The sequence below is a fragment of the Neopsephotus bourkii genome, unplaced genomic scaffold (assembly GCF_033783945.1).
Source record: "Neopsephotus bourkii isolate Nb327-2 ecotype Australia unplaced genomic scaffold, CSIRO-AGI_Nbou_v1 NB_1542, whole genome shotgun sequence".
NCBI classification, from domain to species: Eukaryota; Metazoa; Chordata; class Aves; order Psittaciformes; family Psittacidae; genus Neopsephotus; species Neopsephotus bourkii.
The window spans coordinates 2,963,894-2,991,721 of record NW_026902018.1 but is presented as its reverse complement, the minus strand read 5'-3'; the positions used below and the strand labels follow the sequence as shown (position 1 = coordinate 2,991,721).

Genomic DNA, 27,828 nt, shown 5'->3' with positions numbered 1-27,828 from the left:
TCTCAATCTCATGTGGTTTCTCCCTCATTTGCTCCCCAAATGAGTTGATGCTATGTACTCTGTGCTCAGCCTGGCCAGAGGAGGAAGATCTGACACCCTCCCTATGTGGGTTGGCTCCATGACACTCAGCTATTGGGATTCTCCCAGTGTCAGTGCTGCCAAACCCCAGTTCAGAGAGGTGGAAATAACCTTTGGTTCTGCCTGAAGTTGGTCAGGTTAACGTCTGAGGAACACACTTGGAGGAGCCTGGCTGCATTCATCGCTCTTCCTAAGCCAGCTGCAACACAAGGGTTCCCATCCTGCACAGGACCAGGGGACCACAGCTTCCTGCAGAAGGCAGGAGCACGACTCAGCCACCTCCATTCCAGCAGGATGGGATGTGGGGGACTGAAAGCCAAAGCGAGGAGAACACCAGGAGCACAACGCAATGGGTGGCATCTGCACAAATCTGTTCCTGGGGCTCAATCCCAGCATGGTTTGGGTTGGAAGGGACCTTAAAGCTCCTCCAGCTCCAAGTCCCTGCCACCTTCCACTGGAGCAGCTTGCTCCAAGCCCCTGTGTCCAACCTGGCCTTGAACACTGCCAGGGATGGGGCAGCCACAGCTTCTCTGGGCACCCTGTGCCAGCGCCTCAGCACCCTCACAGGGAAGAGCTTCTGCCTAAGAGCTCAGCTCAGTCTCCCCTCGGGCAGGTTCAAGCCATTCCCCTTGGCCTGTCCCTACAGGCCCTTGTCCCAAGCCCCTCTCCAGGTTTCCTGCAGCCCCTTTAGGCACTGGAGCTGCTCTAAGGTCTCCCCTTCAGGAGCCTTCTCTTCTCCAGGCTGCCCCAGCCCAGCTCTCTCAGCCTGGCTCCAGAGCAGAGCTGCTCCAGCCCTTGCAGCATCTCCATGGCCTCCTCTGGACCACATTCAGTTTGATTCCCCTTTTAGCACGAGCAGAAGAGCCAGGTCCCCATCATCCGCACCAGAACTGAGCCTGTATCTGCCTACAGTTGTATCTGGTGAAGCCATCAAAGGATCTTCTCCCCCCCCACATAGCTACTTGCCACCCTCAAAGCTACAGAAGCACCTTTTAAGGCCTTTCCACGTCCACCAGATTTGGCTGATGGTTGGTCAATGGGCCCAGAAGAGGATGTTGGGAAGGAGACAGACCCATCCCCTGGGAAGCCAGCTAGAGAAGAGCAAAGATCCTCATTTCCAGAGTGAATGTAAGGGGGAAAAAAAAAGACCAGGAAAGAAGAAAGCAGCTTGATGGTGTTCATTTTAACTGTTCAGCCACTTGTAGCCTGATGCCATTAGAGAAAATAAACAGACAAGAGCCACTCGAATGGTACGTGCAAAGAGGAGATGGGAACAGAGACAAAGCAAGTGCTGGAAGACAGAAGGAGGCACTATGGCTTGGAAGGAAAGCAAAGAGCCAGGGTGATGCTGCTGCTGATGCCTCAGCTCCTTGCCAGCCCCAAGCTCCCATAAAACCCCCTTTAAAAGGCCGGGTGGGATGAAGCCACTCACACTCTGCCCAACCTCCATCCACTGCGTGGCCACGTCACCCCTGTCACCTTCAGCATCAGGGCTGGATCCTGCTGCTGTCAAAGCATCCCTGAGCTCCTGGCACTTGATGCTGGTGCCAGTGATGGACAAGGGGGGTTGACACGGCCAGCACCATCCCTGCGAACACCGCTCGATGCTTCCCAGAGCACAGCCATTTATACACTGTGATAGATGCTGCTATCAAGTGGTAGGGGCAGGGGTGTTTGTGGCTCCTGCATCCCCTCCCTGTGCTGGGAACCGGTGTAAATTTGGCCAAACAGCTTCACCAATGTCTGCTTTATGATGCCCAGGCTTCCCCGAGCCCTGTGCTGTGCCACGACCTCAGCCTCTGCGCATAGGGAAAACCAGGGAAGAAGATGCTAAGGGGTATTCCTCACCTGGGGATGGTAAAGCAGCAGCAAAGCACAGTTATCCCAACACACCTTGCATGGATAGGGGGGGGTTTGGAGGTTTCCCATTCCCCTTGGCACAACCCAGCAGTCAAACCCCCCTGTGCCACCCCTCAGCATCCCCACTGCCTGCAGCAGCATCAGTGCCTGGTGATCCTCCTGCTTATGAAATCACTGGTTCCAACTCCTGATGCCAATTACTAGGGATGGGGCTTCACACCCCCCCAGTCTTACACCTTCCTCACGCACACCGCAGGACCCAGCAGCTCTGCTGCAGAGGCAGCAGCAGCACGGAGCCATCTCCTGGTTTCCTATGGAGAAATGAAGGTATTTCTTGTCTCAAGCTGCGAGACGACGGCACAAATGGGTTTCTTCTTTGCAAGACACCCGCTTTCTCCCTCCTCCCCACCCTGTATCACCCTCCCACCCACCGACAGCAGCCCTGGGTCAATCCCCATTACACTCTGATGCTGTGCAGTGCTCTTCAAGCACCAACTAGCCCAAACCTGGGCTCCCACACTGAATATTCATGAGTGAAGGGGAGATGGAGCAAAAGGCTGGACCAGCAGCTGTGTGAGAAGGGGAGATAGAACAGGAGAGAAGGGAGGGATGGAGAGGAATTGCAGGGGGGATGCTCAGAGCAAGCAGCACAAGGTGAGGGTGGAGAAAGCCCCGTCTGAATGGAGAAGCACTGATGCTGCTGGCAAGGGGTGATGGAAGAGGACTGGTCCCATCTGGTCCCCGTGTCACACTGTCCCTCCTCCCGGTGCTCTCTGGCTGCCATGTGCTCCTGACAGGCTGCAGCGCTATTGATGCCATTTGCTTCTGCCCTAAAGGCTTCTTTTGGTGATGGAAGATGCCTCTGTTAATACAAGGGAAAGCAGCAAATGTCTGGAGATCTGAAAAAGAGAGGGCTCAGGAGATTGATTCGGCCACTGTCGCTTTGCTGCTGGGGGTGTGGAAAGGGTTAAGCACAGGCCACATGGCAGCAGAAGTGGATCAGCTGGATGTGAAGCCACTCCGCTTGGTCCCCGCATCGCATCCCATCCCTCCTGCCATCCCTCATCTCTGCGCTGCCATGCACTGGAGCCATGGCTGTGAGGAGGGAACAAAGGGGGAACAGGGTTGTTCCTCCTCCCAGAGGGGGTGAGAAGGAGCAAAGCCTGGGCAGGAGGTCACAGGGCCTGGGCAGAGATGGTCCAGCTTCTGCCAGCCACCGGCTCCAGCAGCAGCATCAGCTCCTGGCTCCCTGCATCCCTTCGGGACCCTTCATCTCCAGCAAACCCTCTCCTGGAACATCCCCATGGCCTCCAATGGTGTTGCCACCACCAGCTCTTGGGTCCTGTCCCAGCACTTGGGCTGGATTTGGCTCTGCAGTGTTGAACCAGATACAAGCTTCCAGAAAGCCGTGATGCCAGGATAAGTGACACCAGCATCATCCCTCATCCCTCCGGGACAGCCTTAGCAAACACCCCAAACATCACCTGCAAAGGCAGCTTTTCCCCTCACCATGCCCGTGCTGAAGGAGGAAGGGAGCAGAGGGAGGTGATGGGGCTGCCTCTCCCCATCCTGAGGTGGCCTTTCCCATGGAGGGATGCACCAGACATGGGTGGGCGTCTGAAACACCAAACTGAAGACCTAAAAGGAAAGGAAACCAACGCTCCCAGGAATGCTGAAGAGGCTCCTGTGGCACCGCTGCTGGAACAGGAATACTTTATCTTTCACCAGGCACAGCAATGTATTCAGTTTTATGTCCCTTCTGAACCTATCTTTATCACCCTGGGTCACTTCAGCTCAGGAGCCTGCTCCTCAGCCAGGGGGATCCAGAGGGATCAGGGGCTGGCGCAGGGACACGGTGAGCCCTGAAACCAAAGTGGTGCATGAGAACAGCACCACAGAGCTGTGTTTAAGTGGCTCAAAGCTTGGTGATGGGTCCATTTGAGATGTTTAATTCCCTTCTGACCCAAACCAAACCTGGTTCCTTTTTCCTCCTGGCCCCATCTAAATGGTGAATCCATTTCTGTCAAGGGTATTCCCAGGGAGAGCTGGTGGCTTGCATGGTGAGCATCAGGGGCCAGGGAGAACACCTTCCTGAGGGATTCTGTCATATATAGGCACATAGCTGCATTTTGGGCAATGCACAACCAAGAGCTTCACCCTTCAGCTACCAAAGCCACTTCTGACACTTGCCATGCTATCCCTTGGGACATGGGTTGAAGTCTTCCCCATCAGGGCATGGACCTGGGCTCCACCAGCACAGGGGGGGGCACTGACATTCAGCCTTCCTCTCCCCATTGAGAGGTATCACAGCCTGTGGGGAGGGCAGGAAGGATATCCCCAGGTCCATGAGCTCCTGCCCATCACATCCTCCCCACAAGGGACAGGGGAGCTCAGGCCATGCTGTTTGTGATGTGTCACTGCAGCTCCAATGGAACTGGAGGCTGAAAATCCTGCACTTCAAATGTGCTCATGAAGGAAGGAGGCTGATGCTGCAGGAGGAACCAACTAAAGCAGCCTGGAGGTGCTGCACCAGGGTTCATGACCACATGCATGTCAGCTACTCCCTTGTCCCTCCCCTTCTCTCTCACAACATAGGATGGGATGGAGAGCAGGAGATGTGCATGAAAACAGGGCGACATCATTGGCTGGGGGCACAGCCCTGCTCCAGCAAACTACAGCTTCAGGAGCTGGAGGGCACAGAAGAGCATCCCTGTGTCTGTGCTGGCCACTGCATCCAGCACCAGGGCAGGAGATCCTGGTCCTGTCCTCCTGCTCTGGGGCCAAGGCAAAGCAAAAGCCTCCTGCAAGGTCTGGGAATGGCTGGGGCCAAAGCAACTGCATCAGCACTGACAGAAGGGGCAGGAGAAATCACCATCATAAGGAGCTCCTGCAGCATGGCTGAAATCCTCCCATTAGCCGAGTCCCATCCAGCTGCAGGGCACACTGCCTGTGATTAACCCTTATTCACCGTGGCTTGATTTGGAGGGAGGGAAGAGGGGAGAGATGCTTCCAAACAGCACCGAGGGGGAATCTCAAGACCTAAGTGTCAGGTCGTTTCCCTGCAGGGACTGATGGGCAACTCTTGACCTTGCATGGAGAAGGGAACAGCTCCCCTCCTGGGTCCCTTGTGCCTGGTCCTGGTGCTGGTGAGGGGATACCCAGGTTGCCCATCCAGCACTGGGCAGCACATGGCCAACTACAGCAGGGGAACAGGGATGCCTTCACAAGGATGCCTCCACCAGGATAGTCCCCAACAGGAGAGGCAGGGCCTGAGCATCCCTCACCACCACCATCACGGACCCAAACTCTTGGACTGGAGCCAGAGGTTTCCCTACCTGTCCCTCTGGATGGAGGCACTGACAGCCAAGTGAGCCTCAGGACCCCCACTTTGCAACCAGCCCCTATTATAACATCCCCAAGCCCCACAAGCCTCCCAGGGCTGGACATCAGCAAAGCCCATCCCAGAGCCCTGCACATCTCCACTGGGGCAATGCAATAGGATGACCAGCCTGCTGGGTGCCCACTGCCAGTCCAGAGCTACCCCATCACTTGGATTAATCCCAGTCAATCCCAGCACTGATTTAAAAGCACCACACTGGTCTCCATCCTCAGCATCCTCACTTCAGCCCGTTGAAGCCAGCAAAGCCCCAAGTACTTTGCTGCTGCCCAACCACGTCCAGGCTGGGTTTGGAGCCCTGCAGCAGCTCTAAGCAGCGTGCACAGGGTGACACCTTCCCCAGACAAGCCCATTCCTGTAACGTGTTTGCACTTCCAGCATGTGCCAATTAAAGGGGTGTCACTGCCAGCACCCAGCTGGGGCGCGGAGCCGCCTCCAACCCAGTGAGGAACAGCATCGCTCTGCCCTTGGGTACTCAGGGAAGCAAACAGGGATCTGGTTGCAGCTTCCAAACCCCATTCTGTTTGCAGATGTAGAGCTATGTAAGGTGGGGTGGACTCTTCAGCTGAGCAGGGTTCCTGTGGTCCTGATCCATCCCAGGCTCTGTAGCTGTACACAAGCACAGGACCAGTGATTTTGGTGCTTGTTTAAGGAGCACCTCAACATCACTCTGTAAGAGTCACCAAATAAACCAGGGAACCCGGCAATGAGCAATGCCACAGACACAGCAGATGTTCAGCAGTGATGGTACCATCAGTAAGAGACCTACCAAAACCACCCAGAGGTGTCAAGGAGCATCTTCCAGCCACCAAGCATCCAGCCCTGAGCATCCCTCACCCCAGCTAACACCACGAAGGGACCTGTAAGATCCCAAACCAGATTCCTACCCACCTCATCCTGCAGGCATCACCATGAGGATGATGGAAAACCTACACCAAAGCTGCTCCTTACATGCAAGTCCCATGACCCCTTTGGTTGAATTCTTCACCCAAACCAGTGGGCAACTGTGGTTTGATTTACAAGGGTGATGACAACCATGAAACAAAACCTGGAGTTAGAATATTCATGACCAAGCCACACACTGAGTGGTCAGGAAAGGTTTGTTGAATACATTCAAAGAATTAATACATAGGAGAACATTGCAATTCCCTCTTTGCTCATCCACAAACAGAGAAGATAAATTCATTAGATTAATATTTGTTGAGACTTATTAGTTTAGCTCTAATTTCAGGATCAGATGGCATGTTCTGGAAGCTGAGAAGCAAGCTCTAAAGATTCACTGAGCCTAAAGCATGGCATTAAAGAGCAATTGAAATCCTTGCCAAGAACAAAGCCCGTGCTAGATGCTGCTCTTAACACCATTCTCCCAATGACATCAGCCCCTTTCCTTCCTCACTCAGGACTCGGGCTTGGTGATATTAAAGCAAAGAAGTGGTGCTCCTTCAGCTGCCCCGAAGGTGGGATGCTCAGTGGATCAATGAGTACTGGATCCCTCCCCAGGCACATGGCAAAGCACCTCCATGCTCAGCTGATGGAGCCGTTCCCCAGCTTCTGCCACTCTGCAGCATCTGAACTAGCAATGGCAGTCAAGAAGTCCCCACTAGTGCAACCAAGTCAAGAAGTCCCCATCAGTGCAACCAAGCCATGTCCTGTGGGTAGGCAGCAATAGCAAGGCAGCACAACTGCCTTCTCCAAGGAGTCAGCCTCCCTGAACAGGGATGCCTCCCAGTTTTGATGGTGGCCTCTCTGCATCACTCATAAGACCTCAAGAAGAAGGTCTAGATGCTTTTACATCATCACCTGGTCGAATCGGATGAGCAAGACTGGGCTCATCTGAGAACCAGGCTGAACCACAACCCCTTTGCACCAGAAGGCTGCAGCAAAGCAAAGATCTTGAGACTCCCCTGCATTTCATTCCCACCACTCATCCAAAGAGCCCAGGAACTGCAGCTTTGGCATGACGGGAACATGCACCATGTAGCTGACCCCATCGTTATCTCCGTTGCTCCATGTGTTAAGTCCTCCGTGCCCCTGGAGCCAGGAAAACACACTCCAGCACAGGGAAGGCTTTGTGCAGCAAAGATGACTTTGCTGCATGCACCAAGGAGCTGGGAAGAGCAAGAAACACCCCGTGAGATCCTTGCCCCAAACAGCTCCTCTAAATGGGGCTGGATGGTGGAGAGATTCCCTGGGCCATGGTGGGGAGAACCTGGACCCAACCCTGAAGGCAACGTGGGAATGACACTCCACTTGGAGCTAATAACACGCTTCATTCCCTGCTCCGTAAGGAAACTTTTCAGGGAGGCAGAATTGATTCTCAAGTGCTATTATCTCAATTAGAGCACTGAAAAAGCCGAGGGCCATGTTCTCAACTGGTGGAAACCATGGGAAGACCTCAGCATCCCCACATCAGCTCAGGGGCAAAGAAAACCCATTCAGGTGATGCTGTTGAGACACCAGCTGCCTCCCTAGGGCTCGCACGAGGCATCTTCCTCTCCCTGGCCGTGTTTGGCCTCAAGCTCCCTCTTCTCCTGGCCGGGCAGGTCAGAGCCCTTGGTGATGGGGAGGGCAGAAGCATCACCCCGAGGGGTGACCCCCTCATCCCATGCCCACGCTACTCAGGGCTGATGTGGGCCCAGGCAGCTGGCGGGGGGTGACCCCCGCGGGTCCCCGCGCTGACAAAAGGCCTCTCTGCTCTCCGCCTAAATGATTTAAATTCTAATCAAACATCATTTATAGCACATCTCGGAGCCGTCTCCCGGGAGCTGGTCCCACGTGAGCCGTTGCCAGGGCAACCGGGGGGTCTCATTTCAGAAATGTCAGATTGCATTATTGTCTTCACACTTCTCTGATAACCCGGTGTCTCTCCTGCCACCACCACCACCACCACCACCACCACCAACCCCCCCCTTCCCAGGCATCCCCCTCCCTTCCCAGCTCACCATCCCGCTCCCGGGAGGAAATCGCTGGCTCCGGTTCATTCCCATCCTTCCCATTGGGTTCCACTGCCTGGTTTGTGTTGGGTTATTTGGGATGGAGAGGAAAAGGAGGGTTTGGTTTGTGTTGACTGTGGTGGTGGGGTGGAAGGGAAGATGCTGCCATCACCTCCCCTTCTACATCCTCTGGTGGTACCCAGCATGCCAGGTTGCCGCTGGGATGTATAGTGTTGTCATCCCACATGAAGGGACAAGGGTGGACAGAGTTCAGAGCAAGCTTGGCTGTCTACCCAGGTGAGCCCCACTCCCCATGGCAAGGGTGAGCACTGCAGCCCATGGGCACCCTCTGGAGCAGTGCTCCAGTGTTCCCCTTGGAGATCATCACCTTGATGGTGGCAACTCAAAGCCACCATCCTGTGCTGCGAGAGCTGCCCTTGGGTCAGTTGGAAAACAAGCAGCACATGGCATAAGAGCACTTTAGCACAGGGGAACTGCTGGTCTAAGGTAGGTTCCAGCTTCCTCAGATCCACAGCTGCAGGATGATCCTGGGCAAGCTCCTCCAACCAGCCTTGCTTCCAGCAGAGCTATGGAGCCCAGGTCAACACTTGCTTCATTACTGCCTTGTAAAATAACACACAGCAACCACTTGACCATGATCTACAAACCACCCAGGGCAGGGCACCCCTGCCCTTTACACAGCACTATGTGGGAGCAGGTTGAAGCAGTTAAACATCATCAAATCATCTAAGGTCACAACCACATTGAGCCAAGTGCCTGTATGAGTCAGGTAAAAGCAACCACCAACAGGCAAGGAGAAGCACTGATACCCCATCCAGCATGAGCCACCCCTCCCCAACTCAGTATCTTCTCCTTGACATGGTGGTCCATCCTCATCCTCACCCTCACCCTCACCCTCATCCTCATCCTCATCCCTTGTTGCTGCCATCACAACCAGCACACACTGCTTCTCCTTGGATCAACAACTCGATTCAACCCCAAGAGCCTATATAAGCCCCAGGTTCCCCTCATTCCCTCGTCTCCTGAAGGCATCTCCAACTCATTGTTGTGTCCTCCTCCAAGTTGTGTCTACTCTTAAGGTCCACCTCTACCTGCCCTGAGGTCCTCCCCTCCAGCTCCCAAAGGATGGTGCATTGACACCATGGTTGGCTGATGAATCTTCCATGGATCCTGCACAGCTATAGCTGCCATATGCCAGCAAGGACTGCCCATGGAGCTGCTGGGAATAATGTCCTAGGGGAAACCAGTCCTGTTTCCAGGGCTGGGAAACAGGAGCCAGTGATGGTCCATGACCCTGGGCCATAACTGGGGTGCTTTATGATTACCCTGCTGCGATTTAGGGGGCACTGAGGGGGGATAAGCTGTACCCAGGGTTGGATTTCAGGCTGTTTCCTGATGTGAGGGCACACACAGTGCCTGACTGTCTCACACCATCCCAACGCCCCCAATTCCCTCCTAACCCCATTTTCCTGCATCCCACCCAAAGGTGAGTGGCTCCCTCAAGAGCCGGTGCCCTCCCAGGTGCTGGTATGAGCCCTCTGTGCTGTCCCACATCCCTCCCTCCATCCATCTGGAGGGCTCCTCGGCTGGCTGATAAACCCCTAATGAACCTCCCAACGCCGCCTCTTCCCAAAGAACAAACCAGCCCTGGCCCAGGCGGTTAATATTGAACTGAATAAGGGCCATAAATATGGAAAATGGGACTTTTAATTAAATAAGCAGCTTTTAAAAGGGCCCTTGGGCCAAGGAGACTTTTGTTTAAATATGATTGATTTGACATGTCCTTTCCCTCCCGCTTTCCCTCGTGCTCTCCCTCTCCTGTTCAGTGCAGGGATGGGAAGCAGGTTGGTGCAGCGTGGTCCTGCTGTGGGACCCACTGCCCCAAACTCTGGCTGTAGCCTCCAGGACACAGGTTTGGGAATGCTGGAGTGCTTGGGGGGGACACCCAGGGCAGGGCCAGCCCTTCAGCTCACTGCAACCCATCTGATTTGAAGCTCTAAATCAGAGTGGGTTTCCCCCAGCTGCCTTTACCCATCCCAGCAGGATGCGGCCTCTCCCATCCACACAACTATGTGTTTTTCCCTATGTAGCATCCCTTATAGAGGTGATGGAGGGGAAACTGAGGCAGGGAGCGAGGGAAAGGTTTCACCCAGTGCTTCAGTGCTGCATCCCCCCACATTTCAGCACAGAGGCTTCAGCTGCACACATGCACTAAACCACATCTTAATGGCTTTGCTGTTCTTTGGCATTTGGGTGTTACTCGCTGTAGCAAGCGGCACTAATTGCTTCTTACTTACCCATGCTTTGCAGTGCGATGGGAGCAAGGGGTTTATGGAATGCCATGGGCTGCCAGTGGCACCGGGACCTTTCCAGGCCTGGGAAGACCCTGGGGATGTTTTGGGATGCAGGCGGCCCTGCCTGGACCCATCATGTTCCCCCCCCCACAAAGCATCTTCAAGCCATCAGACTCTATAAGGAACAGGAGTGGGGTGAAGTAAAGGGGGGCTGATGGTCAGAAATTACTGGGAAAAGATGGAAGGCTGGGAGAAGGACCAAGCAGGATCATTGCTACATCACCAGGTACACCAGGACTGTACCCACATCTGCAGAACAGGACACAGCATCCATTCCCTGCTTGGACAGGGTGCAGAAAAGCTGGTAAAGGTACTGAGAGCAAGAGATGTGCCCAGAGTGAATGGCTTTGGGCTGAGGGACAACTACAGACCAGAAGAGGCAGCCCAGAAGGGCTGGAGGCTGGTCCCAACCTAGGGAACACTGCAGCAAGGGCTGCTCTCAGCTGCTTCCTTCTCTGTATTTCCCACCCATCCATCCCCTGCTGATGCTACAGGTCTCAGGCTCCCTTTGCTCAGTGCAGCCATGGCAGGTTTCAGCTGAGAGCACACAGGTCATTATCACAACCAACTCTGGAGAAGCAAAGCATTCCCTACACCTGGACCTGTTGCTTTGATGGGATTTCATGAGTGAAGATGTGGAGATGGCAGGGAAAAAAAAAGGAACACTGACTTGGAAAAGAGCAGGTTGGGCTCTGCATCACACCTCTGCGTCCTCAGGCATCAAAATGCTCAGAAGGATGGTGTCCTCAATGTGGAGTCAGACTGTGTTGCTGGTGGGACCATCACTAGACCAGGTTGCTCCAAGCCCCAAAGGACATCTCTCCTCCGAGTCCCATTGGTCCCTGTGGATGCTGCGGATGCTGACGCCGAGGGGACCCAAGAAATCCCACCCCAAACCCCAAGTGAAATGCTCACCCCTACCAGCCTCAGCAGCATTTTTGTGCATCCAGGCTCAAATTCAGCTCCTATGAGCAAACCAAGTGGCACAGAAGCGAGCGATGCATCACCCCAGGACGTCTGACGCCACAACGGGGCTGCTCTTGGGGCCAGGAGGCAGAAGGCGGCGCTGGCCACAGCAGTGCAGAGATAGAGATTCCTTTTCTTTTAAAAGGGATGTGATTCTCCAAAAGGGAAAAAAAAAAAGGGCCAGTGTTTGCAGCCAACACGTGTAATCTGTTGCAGCCCTTGTCAGACAAAACAGTTTTGCCGTAAGACAGCGATTCCCAGAGGGGAAAGGGGTGAAGTGAAAATACTTTATCAGCTGCGTACATATGTAAAGCGGTACCCTGGTTGCAAAGCAAAGCCTCTTTCCCTTTGAAAAGCTGGGAAGGGAGAGCCGGGAGGCGACAGCCTGAGAGTGGGGACAGGAATGACAGAGGCACAAAGCGGAATGCGGCAAAGCCCAGGCCTCCCTCCTAAAGCAAGGCTTATCTCCCCATCAGAGCAAAGAAACTGCCTCGCCGTGGGGACCGGGTGTTAAACAAATGAATCCAAACAAACCTGGGATGTGGATCCGGTTGGGAAACTTCAAATACACCCGAGGTTTTTAATGTACAGAAATATCATTGAATGGAAACGTTAAGAACAGGTTGTGCCAGAGCCCCTGGGGTCAGCAGGGGAAGCATCCACTGCCCCATGTAGGGTGGTTTCTGAGATGAGGGGAGTCACATCCCTGCCTTGATTTAAGCAGTGATCCTCAGAAAGGAGCCGCCAGCAGCAAGGGCTCTTCCTCCTGCTCTGAATTCAAGGTCTGTTTAAAAGGCTGGGAATACCAAGACCTGGATGCACGGCATAAATCATCCCTTGGGTTCATTGGAGTGGACGCTGCTGGCAACAAGTGTGCTGGCTGCTGGGTCTGCAGTGGAGGCTTCTCCATCCATCCATCAGCGAGAGGCCTAGGAAGATGGAAGCATAAATGAGTGTCATGTTAGCAGCTCCCTGTCCCCATCGGTGGGACACAGAGTGGGACCTGAGCTGCTGCTGCCAGGCTGGGGGGGGCACAAAGTGCCTGGCTCCATCCTGCGCACAGCCAGTGGGATGGAGAACACAGGGAAGGGATGAGATGCCATGAATATGGACACAGTGATAAGAGGGAGGTAAGAAACAGGATGGGGGCAGGAATGGGAGAAAGGAAAGGAGAAGAAAGGGAAGGAGCAGAGGAGATGGAGGGGGGGAGATGGAAGGAGCAGGCGTGCGTGTGCCCATCTGGGCGATGCATCACATTGAAATTGTCCTGCATTAAAAATTCACCAGCCAGTGAATTTCCAAGGGATTTGTAGTAATTAGATGACAAAATGCTGGCAAATCTCAGGCTTGCCAAAGATGTTACTCAGGGGTCAAAGACTCGACACTTTTGGCTGGGTAATTTGTAAGTGTCAATCACACTCAGCCATCAGAGAGAAAGGAGAGATCTGAGGGCTGAATCCTAACGAAGTCCAAGGCTCCTGCCTGCGTTGCCCCCTGTCACCCTCCCTGTGGCCACGCTCAGCTCCAGGCACGCTGGCCAAAGCACAGAGTGGGGTGGGGGGGTTGTTGGTTGTTTTAATCTTCATAATAATAATATAAATATTAATATAAATATATTAATGATAGAAGTACACACAACACACTCCCCCCCCCTCCAGTTTCCATTTTTCAGCTTCAGTTTCTGGTGGGAGGGGTGCCTGCTCTGGTTTGCAGCTGCCTGGGGATGATGTGCTTGTCTCATTTATCATGGAACAGACTGGGATGGAAGAGACCTTAAAGCTCATCCAGTTCCAACCCTCTGCCATGGGCAGGGACACCTTTCACTAGAGCAGGCTGCTCCAAGCCCCATCCAACCTGGCCTTGAACACTGCCAGGGATGGGGCATATCCCAGGGATGGGGTCTATGTTCCTTGCTGGGGGTGTAGGATAGTGAGCTGCCAGCCCTGCATCACTTCCTCTGACTCCTGGTTAAAACTGCTCCTTGGACAATCCATCCCTCTGTTTTCCGGGGCTTGCTTAGCCCAGGCTGACACATGGAGCTGAGTTTGCCTGAAAACGAATCTAAACCAGCTCCTGCCTGCAATTGGCCTCTTTCTGCCTCTCCATCAGCTGTTATGGAGCCTTTGGAGCCGGCAGCATCACCACATGGGTTGCTTGTGCCTGTCACCAAGTCTCCAGCATGGGGCTTACTTTGGCTGAGGTTAAGCCTGGGCTTTGCTGCCCAGGGACCACGCAGAGGCAGGTATGGCTCCATGTGTATGGCTGGGCCCGAGGTCTCTCATGGTGCTTTGGGTGAAGCTTATTTTGCATTTCGTGGTCTGATTTCTACGCTGATGAAGTAGAAAACCTTTGGATTGATCAAGGAGGCAGCACCCAAGCGCTCCTCCAGCCCCATCAGCAGCAGAACCGCTCGCATTGGCTACACCTAAGCCTGGAACGATTTTACGCCACCAAACGTGGGAGAGGCAGGAGCACGATTTCCTCTCCATCTCTCGTGTCTTATAAAGCTGTCCTCATTACACCTGCTAAATCCCACCCCCCGTGAGGATCCCATTCCTCCAGTGAGGAATGGTTTAAGCTGTAGGGAAGGGATGGAGTGATGTAGGGGTGCTCCAGCCACCAGCTCTGCAGTGCTGCAGCTGCTGGGGCATCAACAGCATCCCTCATACCCCAAGATAAAACGCTCTGCAAGCCCTAAACCCACTTCCCAATACACTTAAATAAGCCAAATCACAGGGGAGAGGAAAAGAAGTTTGTTTGCTTCATGCTACCCAGTGTGCTACATTTTGTGAGCATCCTCAATCCTCAATCCAGGGGAGAGGTGGAGAAGGGAAGCAGAAGGAAAACCGCCTTCGGCCAGCGTTGCTGTGGTTGATGTCGAATCCACTGCAATCCTTTGCTATAGGACAAGTATCTCAGCCAAGCAGCAGCACGATGCTCTCCAGCCACTGTGCTGCCCCATATAAAGGAGCTGAGGGGACTGTAGAAGTGGCTGTAGGTTTCTCCTCAATTTAAAAGTCATTTAGCAGCTGCAGAACACTGCCTGGCAACCTCACAGGAGCATCCTTCCTTCAGCTCCTCGTCACCTGCACTCTGAGCTTCTCTTCTATGTACTTAAATAGCCCAAGACCTGCAGGGGTGCTTTGCCATTGTTTTCTTAATCTTAACTTTATCTAACATGACCTTAAAATGCTGTTAGAGGAACACGTGTCTGGTGTCTGGCACTTGGGAGAAGTTCCTTGTGCGCAAGGATGCTCCACGGGCAGCACTTCATCCCGGTCAGAGCCTGCTGGTGGTGGATGAAGACCAACAGCCCACCTCACACTCACTGGCTGGGCATGCTCATGCCCATCAGCACGGTCCCAGGGCTGGAAGAGAGCTTAGTGTTCAAAACTGGGTTGGACAGGGCTTGGAGCAAGCTGCTCTAGTGGAAGCTGTCCCTGCCCATGGCAGGGGTTGGAGCTGGAGGAGCTTGAAGGTCCCTTCCAACACAAACCAGGCTGGGATCCTATGATTCTAATTACAGGCTGTGGAACATAGGATCCATGCTCCTGCAGGTCCAAGCCTGTGACTGCTCCCCCACAGTGGGATGCTGTCCCTTCCCTGGGTCCCCCCCATTGCTGCTCTCTCCTGGCGTCGCTTTCCATATCCCACTGGTTCAGGTCACACCATGCACACAGCCAAAGCCTGTTCATATTCTCCCTGCCTCTCTTCCCAGCTCCAGTTTGGGGTGAAAGCCTCCCTTATTAGCCAATTTGGATACCTATTTACTGTGAATTACTCAGCCTGATTATTATTCATGAATGGCTAAGTCTGAAATCTCAAGCCCTGCCATGCGATTTCTTCTCCCTTTCCAATGCATATATTTAGGGAGAGCAGGAGGCAGCATCTCAGCCACACGCAGCCACGCTCCAGAGGAAGGGAAGCTGCACGCTGCCTCCTCACTCTCCTGGTTTTCCAGGGAGGAAGGTGGTGGTGGGAGCTGGAATGCAGCGATGGTGCCGACCGCTATTCATGGTGCGACTTGGGGTATGGTGTCAGACACATTTAATATCTCAGACATATTAAGGAGAAGCTCGTGCTTCCCAAATCTCCATCCAGAATCCCAGCCAAGCATCCCTAGGGGAGGCTCCAGCCTGCGATGATGCCAGTTCACTGCTGTCCCCTTCCATGGTGGGATTATCCAGCTCAAGGGACACCTTGGCTGTGATGGAGCCTGGCTCATCCGTGGCCATTGGATGGCAACTCATCCGACCCCTTCACACAGTGAGGCTATTTTAATGCTGGCTGCAGGGAAGGGAAAGGAGGTTTCTGTGTGAGACAGGGAGCAGCAGCATCCCTTGGCTAATCCTACAGCAAGCAGGGCTTGCAATTGCAAAGGGCTGGTGGAAAGAGGCAGGGAGACAATTGGGAGCTGGAGGAAAGCAAAGCCCTGAGTGTGGAAACAGGAGTTTGCTCAGTAGGGGGCCTGGCAGCTCTGGAAGGGATGTGGGAATGGACATGGAGCATGGCTGCTTCCCCTGTGCTGTGCTCATGGGGAAACTGAGGCAGCAAGGGAAGTCTTTGCCTTTACACTTCTTCCATCTCCAGGCAGCAGCCACCAAGGCCCTGGGGCATTGTTTCAAGCTGAAACCCTTCCCGTGTGTTTCCTGCCACATCCTGCTCAGGAAGACACCTTCCAGGATACATGGACACTGCAATTCCCACCTCTGTGAGAAGACAAGCAAAGCTGGTAGAGATGCTGCGGAGAAGGGGATGGCTGCCAACGCCAAAGGCAGACAGAAAGGCTTCATATCCCAGAGCTCCCGCATGGAGCCGGGCTGGAAAGCTGCAGGCATCACGCAGGGGGATGCGAGCTCTTCCTGCAGCCCTTGCCAAGGGCTGGTGAAGGGCATCTACAGTGCTTGCTGTGAAGAGACAGGCTTGGCCCTTCAGTGCTTCCCAAAACCCCACTCTGTGGGGCACTCCTGGGAAGAAAACTGCAATGGCACAATGGGAATAAAGGGATGAGAAGAGCTGAAAGTCACAATCCAGTGCTGTAGGCAGGAGCAGTGCAATGGTGATGAAAAGAAACCACCCACAGCGGGGCAGAGGGATGTAAGCAACAGCAATTCAAGCCCGCAGCTCACAGTGCAGGATGCGACCTGCCTGTCCATGCCTGCACTGAGCCCCAGGCTGAGTCCCATGGGACAGTGAGAAAAACCAGCACAGATCCTGGCCAAGGGTTTTCCAAAGGCCATGAGTCACTTTGAGCAAACAAAGAGGGCACCGTGGCACAGCCTGGCTCTGGGAGCAGCAGGAAGCATCACTCATCCATGGGATATCCTCTCCGCATGGACTTGCTGGCTGTCCCCTTAAGTAGATAACAGCCCACACAGGCCTCTGGCAACAGGCAGCAATGAAGTAAAGCTAGTTTTACATTAAAACCCGTTAACCCTCTAATTCAGTAAAAAGGCTGTATTTGAATAATATCCTAATCCAATTCCAGAGCTGGCCCCTGGGGAGGGGGATGCAGTGGGTGCCTGGGGACCAGTCACAGTCACTGCAGCTCCCATCACCATCCAGCTCAGTGAATGAAGCCATCACAACCCTCTGGGGCTGGGGGCTGCAGACCCCGTGGGGATCTGAACCAGATCCCAGGGGTTATGAGGAAAGGACCAAGTGTGAACCATTGGTTTTGGCTCTCCGATGGGGACAGCATGTGCAGAGAGCCCATCCAGTGGAGCCCGAAATAACCCATCCAGCCCCCAGGATGGCCAGAGCTCTGGCCCCTGACCTGGGTGATGACCAGGGGCAGAGGCTTGGAGCGGGCTGCTCATCCCCTCTGCCATCAGCACAGCTGGGATACAATGCACCCACCCCAAAAAGGACACCAGAGCAGATGAGCATCGCACCCTACAAGTGCCTAGGGCACACGAGGGTACGCGAGGGGTGACACCAGCCCTGTGATGTGAAAGCCAGCAAAAAGGGGAGCAGGGCTTACAGCTCACCATAGCCCAACTACAACCATTGCGTGTGCAATCATTTGTCACAGACACAGCCTGATTTAAGATAAACTATTCTCACCCCTGAACACAACTGAGCGCATTGCAATGGTGTTCAGCTGCAGAAGCACTGCCAAGGTTAAGGAGCAGTGGGAGGCTATTTCCCAGGTTTAACTACATGGACAGTTTAGAGTTTACATTACTTTATCATTAGGATTGTTTGAGACAAGGAAGGGGGGAAAGAAAGAAAAAGAAAGAAAGAAAAGGCAGTGGGGAGTGATGGATTTCCTGCAGGCCTACTTAGGCCTCCATTTGAATGCAGGGTAATTAGCAGGTATTATGCTCATTTGCAGAAGATTCCCCTTAAACCCACTGTAATTTTAGGGGTGCATGTGTGGGATTCTGAATCCATAACAAAGAAATGGGAGTCTCTGCTTTTGGAGCAAGGAATTAACTCCAACTGTTCTCCAGAGCTGCGATCAGCACTTCCATAATTAATGTATGGGCATCCCTCTCTATGTATCTGTATACACAGCTTCCCCCCACCACACACATCAAACAGATTTCCTTGATACCACATTGCCTGAGATCTGCACCAGTGTCAAACTGCTCCACAAGATAAGTATCATTAAGGGAAAAGGAAAACCTTCATTACGTTTGAAGGTAAAAGGGGGAGGAAAAGACCCCCTCACGGATGCGATCCAGCCTGGGAAATAAACCGGTTGAAGACATATCAAAGGGTTAAATTAATTTTCATTAAAATTTAGATTTGAGAAGGCTCCCTCTCTTCTTTGCTCCCTCCTCCCCCTTTGAACGTTTGACTGGCAACCATTTCATATTTCAATCTCGGCAGAACAAATTGAATTAGCTGTTGAAACCAAACTCTGCTCTGTTCTCTAAAGCCTACATGCTCTGCTTGCGCTAATCCTTTTCGGCGCCGCTGCAGACCTCAGAGACACTCAGCAAGAAACCTGCCCCGCCACAAAAGACAATGGAGAGAGAGGGGGGGGTGGTGGAATAAAGCCCACAACAGGAAAAACACCCCAGGAAAACCCAAGCCCAACCTGCAACGCTGCAAAGCTTTGCTTCGACTGGGTGATGGATGAGCCTGAAGGGTCCTGCCCAGCTCCTCCACCCTCTCTGAGGACCATCGGCTGCATCGGTCCTTGCTCCTTTACCCCTGGGATGCTCGAGCCCTGTTTCCCAGTGGTGGTCCCCCAACAGGACCATGGCACTGCTGCCCTGCACTGGTACAGGTGGCAAAGGGAGTGGGGAGCTGCAGAGGGGATGGGAATGCCACTCACCAACATGGAGCATAGAGAAACCCAAACCTGTCACTGTTCCAGCTGGCTCAGACACCCCCTTTGACAGCGATACCCCTGCCTCAGTTTACAAACCATCACCCAAGGCAGGGTGATGCGCTGGACCTGCCATAAGGGATAAGTGTTGAACACCACAGAGGGGGCACCCCTCAGCTGTGGGGGTCTGGCCCCTGGTCCCAGCAGCAGGAATGTCTGGTGGTGGGGACTGGGAAGCTGCTCAGAGGCTGCAGTGTGGTTTGGGGAACCGGCACAGGGTGTTAGAGCTCTGGGTGCTGAGCACAAAGAGCTGGGGGGGCTCAAGCCCACCAGGGCTGAGGCCCAGGCCCTGTGGGAGGACTGCCTATGGGAGGCTTGCAGAAGAGATCGGATAGGGCACATCTCTAAGGACAGGGCTTGCCTGGGCTCTGAGCAAAACCGCGTCCTTCCCCTGACGCACTGCTCCATCCCTCCTCAGCTCCATCCCTCCCCAGCTCCATCTCTATCCCTCCTCAGCTCCACCTCCAACCCCCTCAGCTCCATCTCCATCCCTCCTCAGCTCCATCCCTCATGAGCTCCAGCTCCATCCCTCCCCAGCTCCGTCTCCATCCCCCCTCAGCTCCACCTCTATCCCCCTCAACTCCATCTCCATCCCTCCCCAGCTCCAGCTCCATCCCTCCTCATCTCCATCTCTATCCCCCCTCAGCTCCACCTCCATCCCTCCTCAGCTCCATCTCTATCCATCCTCATATCCATCTCTATCCCTCCTCAGCTCCACCTCCATCCCTCCTCAGCTCCACCTCTATCCCCCCTCAGCTCCATCTCCATCCCTCCCCAGCTCCATCTCCATCCCTCCTCAGCTCCATCTCCATCCCTCCCCAGCTCCATCTCTATCCCTCCCCAGCTCCATCTCTATCCCTCCTCAGCTCCATCTCTATCCCTCCCCAGCTCCATCTCTATCCCTCCTCAGCTCCATCTCCATCCCTCCCCAGCTCCATCTCCATCCCTCCTCAGCTCCATCTCTATCCCCCCTCAGCTCCACCTCCATCCCTCCTCAGCTCCATCTCTATCCATCCTCATATCCATCTCTATCCCTCCTCAGCTCCACCTCTATCCCTCCTCAGCTCCACCAATATCCCTCCCCAGCTCCATCTCCATCCCTCCCCAGCTCAATCTCCATCCCTCCTCAGCTCCATCTCTATCCATCCTCATATCCATCTCTATCCCTCCTCATCTCCATCCCTCCCCAGCCCCATCTCCATCCCTCCCCAGCTTCATCCTCAGGCTGCCTGTTGGAGAAGGTGTTAACAGCACATCCACCTCGAGGCATCCTTAAATCAGAGCTGCTCCAAGGGAACAAATGTTATCTGGAAGCCCCGGCACTTACTGCAGACACACTGCATGAAGCAGGCAGTTATTTAATCCAACTTGGATTATTCCTGTGGTCACGTAAGCACCTTCCCTTTCATCAGGAGGGCCCTGGACCTGTGCTCGTGCCCGGTGCTTGTGGCAGCCCAGGAAGGCAGATGTATTAGCAGGGTTATTGGTGGGCTCCGGGCCCAGATGCGCTCGCTATTGTGGCAGCCAGCAGTGTTGTGGGTTGAACAGAAGCCTGGTAATAAGGAAGGTTATGAGCATCCCACTGGTAGGTGTATTGAGAACCGCCTCGCAGCAATAGGCACATATTGCCGAGAGGAAAACAGCCTCGCCAGCAGTAATGTGCATCACACACACAAACACACGGCAGCGAGCGCGGGGCAGCTTCCCAGGGCTGGGAGAGAGAACACCCCCAAGGGGCAGCAGCCCGATAACCAGGTCCTGGCACTTGGGTGAGATTTAGGCACCGGTGTCATTGCTGGGGCTGCCATGGGCCAGAACGTGGTAAATCATTCCCTTAGAATCACAGTTTGGGTTGGAAAGGACCTAAAGATCATCCAGTTCCAACCCCCTGCCATGGGCAGCGACACCTCACACTAAACCATGGCACCCACAGCTCTGGCATTTCTCTGGGCACAGCGCCTCAGCACCCTCACAGGGATGATCTTCCTTATCTCCAACCTGAACTTCCCCTGTTTCAGTTTGAACCCATCACCCCTTGTCCTATCACTACAGTCCCTAATGAAGAGGCTGTGCTGAGCAAACACACGCTGCTGGAGGAAGCACCACAGGAACTGTCACCCAGCACCTCCGGTCACCTCCCTGGAGCAGCACTTGTCTCTCTCAGCTCTGCATGCATTTGTCAGCACAGGATGGGGTTTCCTCACTGTGGAGCTGCGTGGCGAGTCCTCCAGTGGATAGGAAAAGTGGGGCAGAGTGAGGTTCAAAGGGATCCAGGAGCATCCCTGGGGTTTTTATTGCACTCTTCCAGCTGCTGGGGCTGGTGAACACGTTTCCGACCAGCAACATGGCCACAAACACATGAATGAGATCTGTGAGACTCTCACCTCTCCTGAACCACATAGGGGGGTCTCAAAAGCAAGCTGCCTGAGCTGCATGGTGTTTGACCACAGGCAGCTATTTCACCCTGGCTCCCCTCCTGCTGTCCTCTGCCATCCCACACTCTGCAGCCCTGAAGATGCTGCTCCATGAGGACACACGCCAAGGAGGAGCAACGCCAGCCAGGACTGGAGATGGCACAAACAGACCCTGGGGTGCTGTGCATGGAGTGAAGCCATGGAGAGGCTGCTGCTGCGAGCAGGGGAAAGGGCTTTGCCCAAACCACGTCCTTCATGGTGGCAGCTGCAAGCTCCAAACAGGAGCTTGGTATTTTTGGCTTGCCAAGCACATCAAGGGCCAGTTTGTGACTTGACAGCGATTTCTGCTGCAGCAGCAGTTCCTGCTGGCTGCCCCTGCAGCACAGCAAACCCTGGGCAGCACACACACACACACACAGGCAGTGCGGGCACTCACTTCCACACAGCTTCCACACAGAGCCCAAACTGAGCCCTCATCCAGGCTGTACCCCCTGAGGCCATGACTGGGAGCCTGCAGGGTGAGAGGCAGCAGAGGCAGGATGGGACCCTGAGCCTTTGCAATGCTGCCTTCTCCTCCTGGCACTGCTCACCCTGCAGCAGCCCATTCTGAACTTTAAGGCCAGCTTTGCCTGCCCATGCCCTGGTACCCACCTCACCAGATGCCAGGCAGATGCTACACGGCCTCGTCCTTGTTGCTCTCCTCCTCTTCCAGATGCTGAAGGATTTCACTCAAAACCTCCGACTTTTTCCTCTTCTTTGGGGATTCTGTCCAGGCCCAGGGGGTAGCGAAGGGGACAGAGGAGATGAAGAAAAGCAAAGATTAAAACCTGGGCTACCTCAAGGCCCCTTCATCCCCCTCTCTGGTAAAGCCACTCCACTGTCACCTACTTCTCCTCACCACGCAGGGCATCGTGGCTGGAGGTGTGACTCCATACCTACCACCCATGCTTTGCAGGAAGCATCCAAACAGGCTCCTTGGTGATGCCAACCCTTTCCGTTGACCCCAGTTCACCCATTCCCTGCCCAAAATCAACAGCTCTTGGTGGTCAAGACCAAACCTAGACACCAGCCTTGGTTCAACAATGCTCTTAGAGTTTGTTGAACAAAGACATACCAACATCCTTGCTGAGACATCTGATTGCTGCCTGGCCCTACAGCCCACCTCGGCTGGCAATGTATGAAGGTGAGAGGCCAGATCATACCCAATGACAGCAATGTCCTTCCTTTGCTTCTCCTGCCCCACACCAACAGCACTGTCCTGTGACCCTCCCAGCATCATTTTGGCCCCTCATTACAAGAGAGACATTGGAGCAGGATCAGAGAAGGGCACTGGAGCTGGTGCAGGGCCTGGAGCCCAAGTGTGATGGGGAAGGGCTGAGGGACCTGGGGGGTTCAGTCTGGAGAGGAGAAGGCTCAGGGGGGACCTGATGGCTGCCTCCAACTGCCTGACAGGAGGATGGAGCCAGGAGGGGCTGGGCTCTGCTCCCAAGGAACAAGGGATGGGACAAGAGGAACCGGCCTCAAGCTGCACCAGGGCAGGTTTAGATGGAGCTGAGGAACAATTCCTGCCCCAAGGGAGCATCCCAACAGCACCAGGGGGGACACCACCGTTTGGTCCCTGTGCTGAGGCTGAAGTCGGCTCTGCCTCCTCTTCCTCTCCACAGGGAAGCAGTGCTCTCCCCCTTCTTCCCCCCAAGCCAGCGGCTCTGGCTTGCAAGCAGCACATGGAGAACAGCTGTTTAAATCCTGCTTTCAGACATCAAAAGCCTCGCTGGGTTTCTCAAACAAACAAACATACCATAGGACTAAAGAAAAGGTGTAAAATAAATAAATGGAACAAGCTGTGCATTTTCTTTTAGTATTACAGCTGCTGCGGGAGATAAACAACAAGTAAATGTCACAAAACATCAATACAGAAGAAATTAACCTGACAAAAGCTCACATCCCCCCCCCCCCCCGCCTCCCCCCTTCAACAATTCCCAACAATTTTGCATTTCTGGAGTTCCCATCTAATGATTTTAGTTTCCAATTAATTCCTTGTCAGAAAGCCAGAACCTGCCTCCATCCCCTGGGGGCTGCAGGGATGCGGGTGCTGAGCTCAGGGGAGATGAGGCAGACCACAAGGTGCTACCCCAAGTACCTCCGGTGGCTCTTCCCAGTTCAATCATCCATAGGCACAAGGGACAACCCACTGCCAGCACAGCAGTTCTCCCTCCCCTTCCCTCTGCTCTCCCAGCTCCGTGTCAAGCCTCATGCTCAGGGCTTGGAAATGGCATCAGACGTGGTCCCAGCTCCCAAATCCATAGCAGGGAAGAGAGCGTCCCCCCCTTGACACTCCTTCAGGTCCTGAGAGCCTGCATGGAGATGATGATGGGGTTGCACAGGGGAGGGGGTGCTGGATGGGGGATGCTGGATGCTAAGGGACCGTCCCTAAGCAGTGCAGTGCATCCATGGGACTGGCCCTGCATGGAGATGATGATGGGGTTGCACAGTGGAAGGGGTCCTGGATGGGGGATGCTGGGTGCTAAGGGAGCATCCCTAAGCAGAGTGGTGCACCCATGGGACCCTGGCAAGAGGCTGGCAGGGCAAAAGGCCCCCACCACACGCTCCAGATTGAGTAGCTCAGCTGCAGCACTGCCGGGGAGCACCGAGAGCATCCCCCCATCTTCCTAATCAAGAGGAAAAGGGGGAAAAACCCCAACACAGGAGGAGGGGGAAGTGAATTGCTTCGACTTCCGTTGTGCTGCTCCAAGCTGGTTAAGGTTTGCCCGCTAAGGATCCCATTTGCTTCCTTTAAACAAAAGGCAAAGCCGGCGGGGGTGGGCCGGGAGGGGGATTACCACGGGATTAGAACATGGCAGGGTTGTGGATGCCACGCTAATCCTGCGGGGTTTGACTCTCTGGCTACAGCATGTGTTTGCATTAGTTACAGATGCTCTCCGAGAGAAAAAGAAAGCTGTAATAAAAGAAGAAAGGAGAGAAAAGGAAGCCCAAAATGCTGGGAGGTGAGGCTGTAATGCAGCCCAGAGTCAAAAGGAGCAGTTGGGGGTCTGCAGCTCAAAGGAGGAACAACCTGGATAAGGGGATGGGGATGAGGAAGACTCTTTGCACCCCATCACGGTTGGAGCCTGCCCTCCCCTGCAAACCCTCTGCTTCCAGCAAACAACTGAATAACCAGGGGTGAGCTGCAGTGGGGCTCTCTGAAACGCACTCACCACTGAAATACAACTGCCCCCTCCTCACACACCCCTCCCATCCACCCACCCCGCAGCCTCCGCATCCCCCTCTCTTTCCACCCCATCCTCCCTATTAGGAAAACCAACCCAAACCCACAAGTCCTCCCTTCCCCTTCCCGCGCTGAATTCCCCATCTGTCAATTTAATTCTTTGATCGATGGGAAAGAGCAGGACAAAACGGCCCGGCACAGCTGGTTTCCCAAGTTAGACCTGGCAGGATCCCGCCAGCCCCACTGCTGACGCCCGAGTGCAATGTTTGTGAAGCGCAGAGAACACAAGTCAATAGTAATTTAGCTGGATTGGGAGCAAGTACCTTCCCTGCACGGACTGCGGGCTCCCGGGAGACAGGGAGCGCGCACACGCAGAGGGGATGGCTGCTGCTCGTGCATCTTAGACCATCACTGAATCACAGCCTGGGTTTGGGTTGGAAGGGGCCTTAAAGCTCCTCCAGCTCCAAGTCCCTGCCACCTTCCACTGGAGCAGCTTGCTCCAAGCCCCTGTGTCCAACCTGGCCTTGAGCACTGCCAGGGATGGGGCAGCCACAGCTTCTCTGGGCACCCTGTGCCAGCGCCTCAGCACCCTCACAGGGAAGAGCAACCTTAGATCCAACCTGAATCTCCCCTGTTTCAGTCTGAACCCATCACCCCCTGTCCCTAATGAAGAGTCCCTCTCCAGCATCCTTGTAGCCCCCTTCAGACACTGGAAGCTGCCCCGAGGTCTCCACACAGCCTTTCTTCCCACAGCAGAGCTCGCCAGTTCTGGTGTCCTCAACATAAAAAGGACATGGAACTGTTGGAACAAGTCCAGAGGAGGCCACGAGGATGATCAGGGGCTGGAGCACCTCCTGTATGGAGACAGGCTGAGAAAGTTGGGGCTGTTCAGCCTGGAGAAGAGAAGGCTGCGTGGAGACCTCATAGCAGCCTTCCAGTATCTGAAGGGGGCCTATAGGGATGCTGGGGAGGGACTCTTCATTAGGGACTGTAGTGACAGAACAAGGGGTAATGGGTTAAAACTTAAACAGGGGAAGTTTAGATTGGATATAAGGAGGAAATTCTTTCCTGTTAGGGTGGTGAGGCACTGGAATGGGTTGCCCAGGGAGGTTGTGAATGCTCCATCCCTGGCAGTGTTCAAGGCCAGGCTGGATGAGGCCTTGGGTAATATGGTTTAGAGCGAGGTGTCCCTGCCCATGGCAGGGGGATTGGAGCTTGATGATCTTGAGGTCCTTTCCAACCCAAACTATTCTATGATTCTATGATGGAGCTGCACCTGCAAACCATCACCCTGTCCTGGGAAAGTGAGGGAAGAAAAGGGGGATGGAGCTGTTCATACACCTTTCATGGGCCACTCAGCCCAGGGCTGGCACATTAAGCTGCAGGGCACTGGGATCCCTTCATCACTGCTGTTTTCAAAGATGTCAGTGATCCCTGTTTTCCAAAGGGAGGATCCTCCTCCCCAGATGAGGACCAAGGTGCTACTGGTAGCAGGGTTTGTGCATCTCTCGCTGCTCTGATGTAGTGTTTGCCATCACCCTGCTCCACATGACAGGCTGGATTAAAGGCCAATCACTGGTCAACCTCTCCATGGCTTCTCTTATCTAACCCAAGAGTAGATAAGTCTCTTTATCCACAGCAGCCTCCAAATGTCCCCTGTCTTGGGCTCTCCATCCACCTTAGAATCACAGAGCGGTTTGGGTTGGAAAGGACCTTAAGATCACCCAGTTCCAACCCCCTGACCCAGGCAGGGACACCTTCTACTAGACCAGGCTGATCCAAACCTTGTCCAACCTGGCCTAAAGCAGGACAAAGGACTGAGACCTTGCAGCAGCAGGTCCCATAACTAACAACTCGTGGTGGGGTGCAATTAGAGCTCCAAGAAAGAGTTCTTTCTTTGTTCTAATAAGACCCTCCTCCCTCTGGATGAACAGAAAGTGCACTCAGAAAAGAGCAAAAAGCCTTAAATCTCTTACACTGTGCTTGGAGGCAGGAGGTGTAGGGCTGCAGCCCCAGCATCACTGCTGGGCTGTGCCTCCCTCCTGACAGCATCACTGAAAGCATTATCTGGCAGCCAGTGGCCGGTCCTGGGGTCCTCACCATCTCCTGGAACATTACAAAGACTGAGAACAAGCCATAAGGAATGACCTGCAAACAACATGAAATGGGAAGGATGCCCATTCTGGTTTATTGCATCTATTAGATCTATTGAAAAGATAGCTCAGAAGTGGCTTGATTGCCATGATGAACACCTACACAGAGAAAAGACTTCAGAGCCCAGACCTCTCTTTAACCTAACAAATAAAGCAGGGTGAGACCTGGGAGCTGGAAGCCAAATCTCTATAAACGGTGCTGAGAAATAAGGTGCATGATTGTAGTTGGGAGCAGTCAGTGGTAGGACACATCTAAGCCAAAAATGATGGGGGTGACACTGAGCTGCTGGGTGAGGGGTTCTGGGTGCTGCTCCTCAAGACACCAGCCTGAAAAGACCAAGGTGACTCTTTCAAAGCTGCTCTGATCCACTGAGATGGAGCAGGATGAGCTCATGGCTCAAACCTCGCCATCATACCCAGGTCACTGCACTGTCCCACCAGACCCAAGCGATGACAACCCCCAGGTTTTACAGCCACCTTCTCACCTCTGGTATCACTCTGCAGCTTCTCTTTCACATAGAGCCATCATGTGCTAACCATGGAAACATCTGTGCATCACTGTGGTGCCTCCAGCTAGCCAAAAACTTCAGGGAAAAGAGGAAATGAAAGCAGAAAAAGAAGGAACTTTTCAACACACCCTAATTCCAATTGCATAGAACCTGGGGGAGATGTGTCTGAAAGCCCTGTGAGATGGGCAGGCTCAGTCGTTTATCCTGCTTTAACTCTTTCATCACCCCTTCTGCTATGTGCAAAGTCCTTGGTATGCTCTCTGGTTGCTTTCATTCCTGTGGAATAACCAGGAAAAGGGCCTGGAGCTGCAGAAGCCAAGCATTAGTTACCCTGTACCCAATAGCACAGTATTGCCAACACGGCTTGATACAGATGACAGTGCTGCTATAGCAAGACCAGCCTCTCCAAATAGGAGCTTGTGGTGTTGGTCTCCAGGTCCTAAAGGATCACAGAAGACTTTGAGAGAAAGGAAATACAGAAAAAGCCTCCCATGGGATGGCAATGCTCAACACTGTGAAGAAAGCTAGGGCAGGAAACAAGGAATAAGCTGATTTGGATGGTGGGATAAGACCCA

At 54.0% G+C, this 27,828-nt stretch overlaps 1 protein-coding gene across 1 annotated transcript in view; it reads right to left on the bottom strand.

Moving 5' to 3' along the window:
* Nucleotides 1–12,149: 12,149 nt before the first annotated feature.
* The window catches only part of RBM19 (RNA binding motif protein 19), a 69,942-nt gene continuing 54,263 nt past the window's right edge, over nucleotides 12,150–27,828 (bottom strand). Inside the window, exons 24-25 of the mRNA XM_061370547.1 lie at nucleotides 22,017–22,130; nucleotides 12,150–12,538 (exon numbers count right to left, since the gene is read on the bottom strand). Coding sequence (XP_061226531.1) covers nucleotides 22,039–22,130 — 92 coding nt within the window. The 3' untranslated portion in view covers nucleotides 12,150–12,538; nucleotides 22,017–22,038. The remainder of the gene's footprint in view (nucleotides 12,539–22,016; nucleotides 22,131–27,828) is intronic.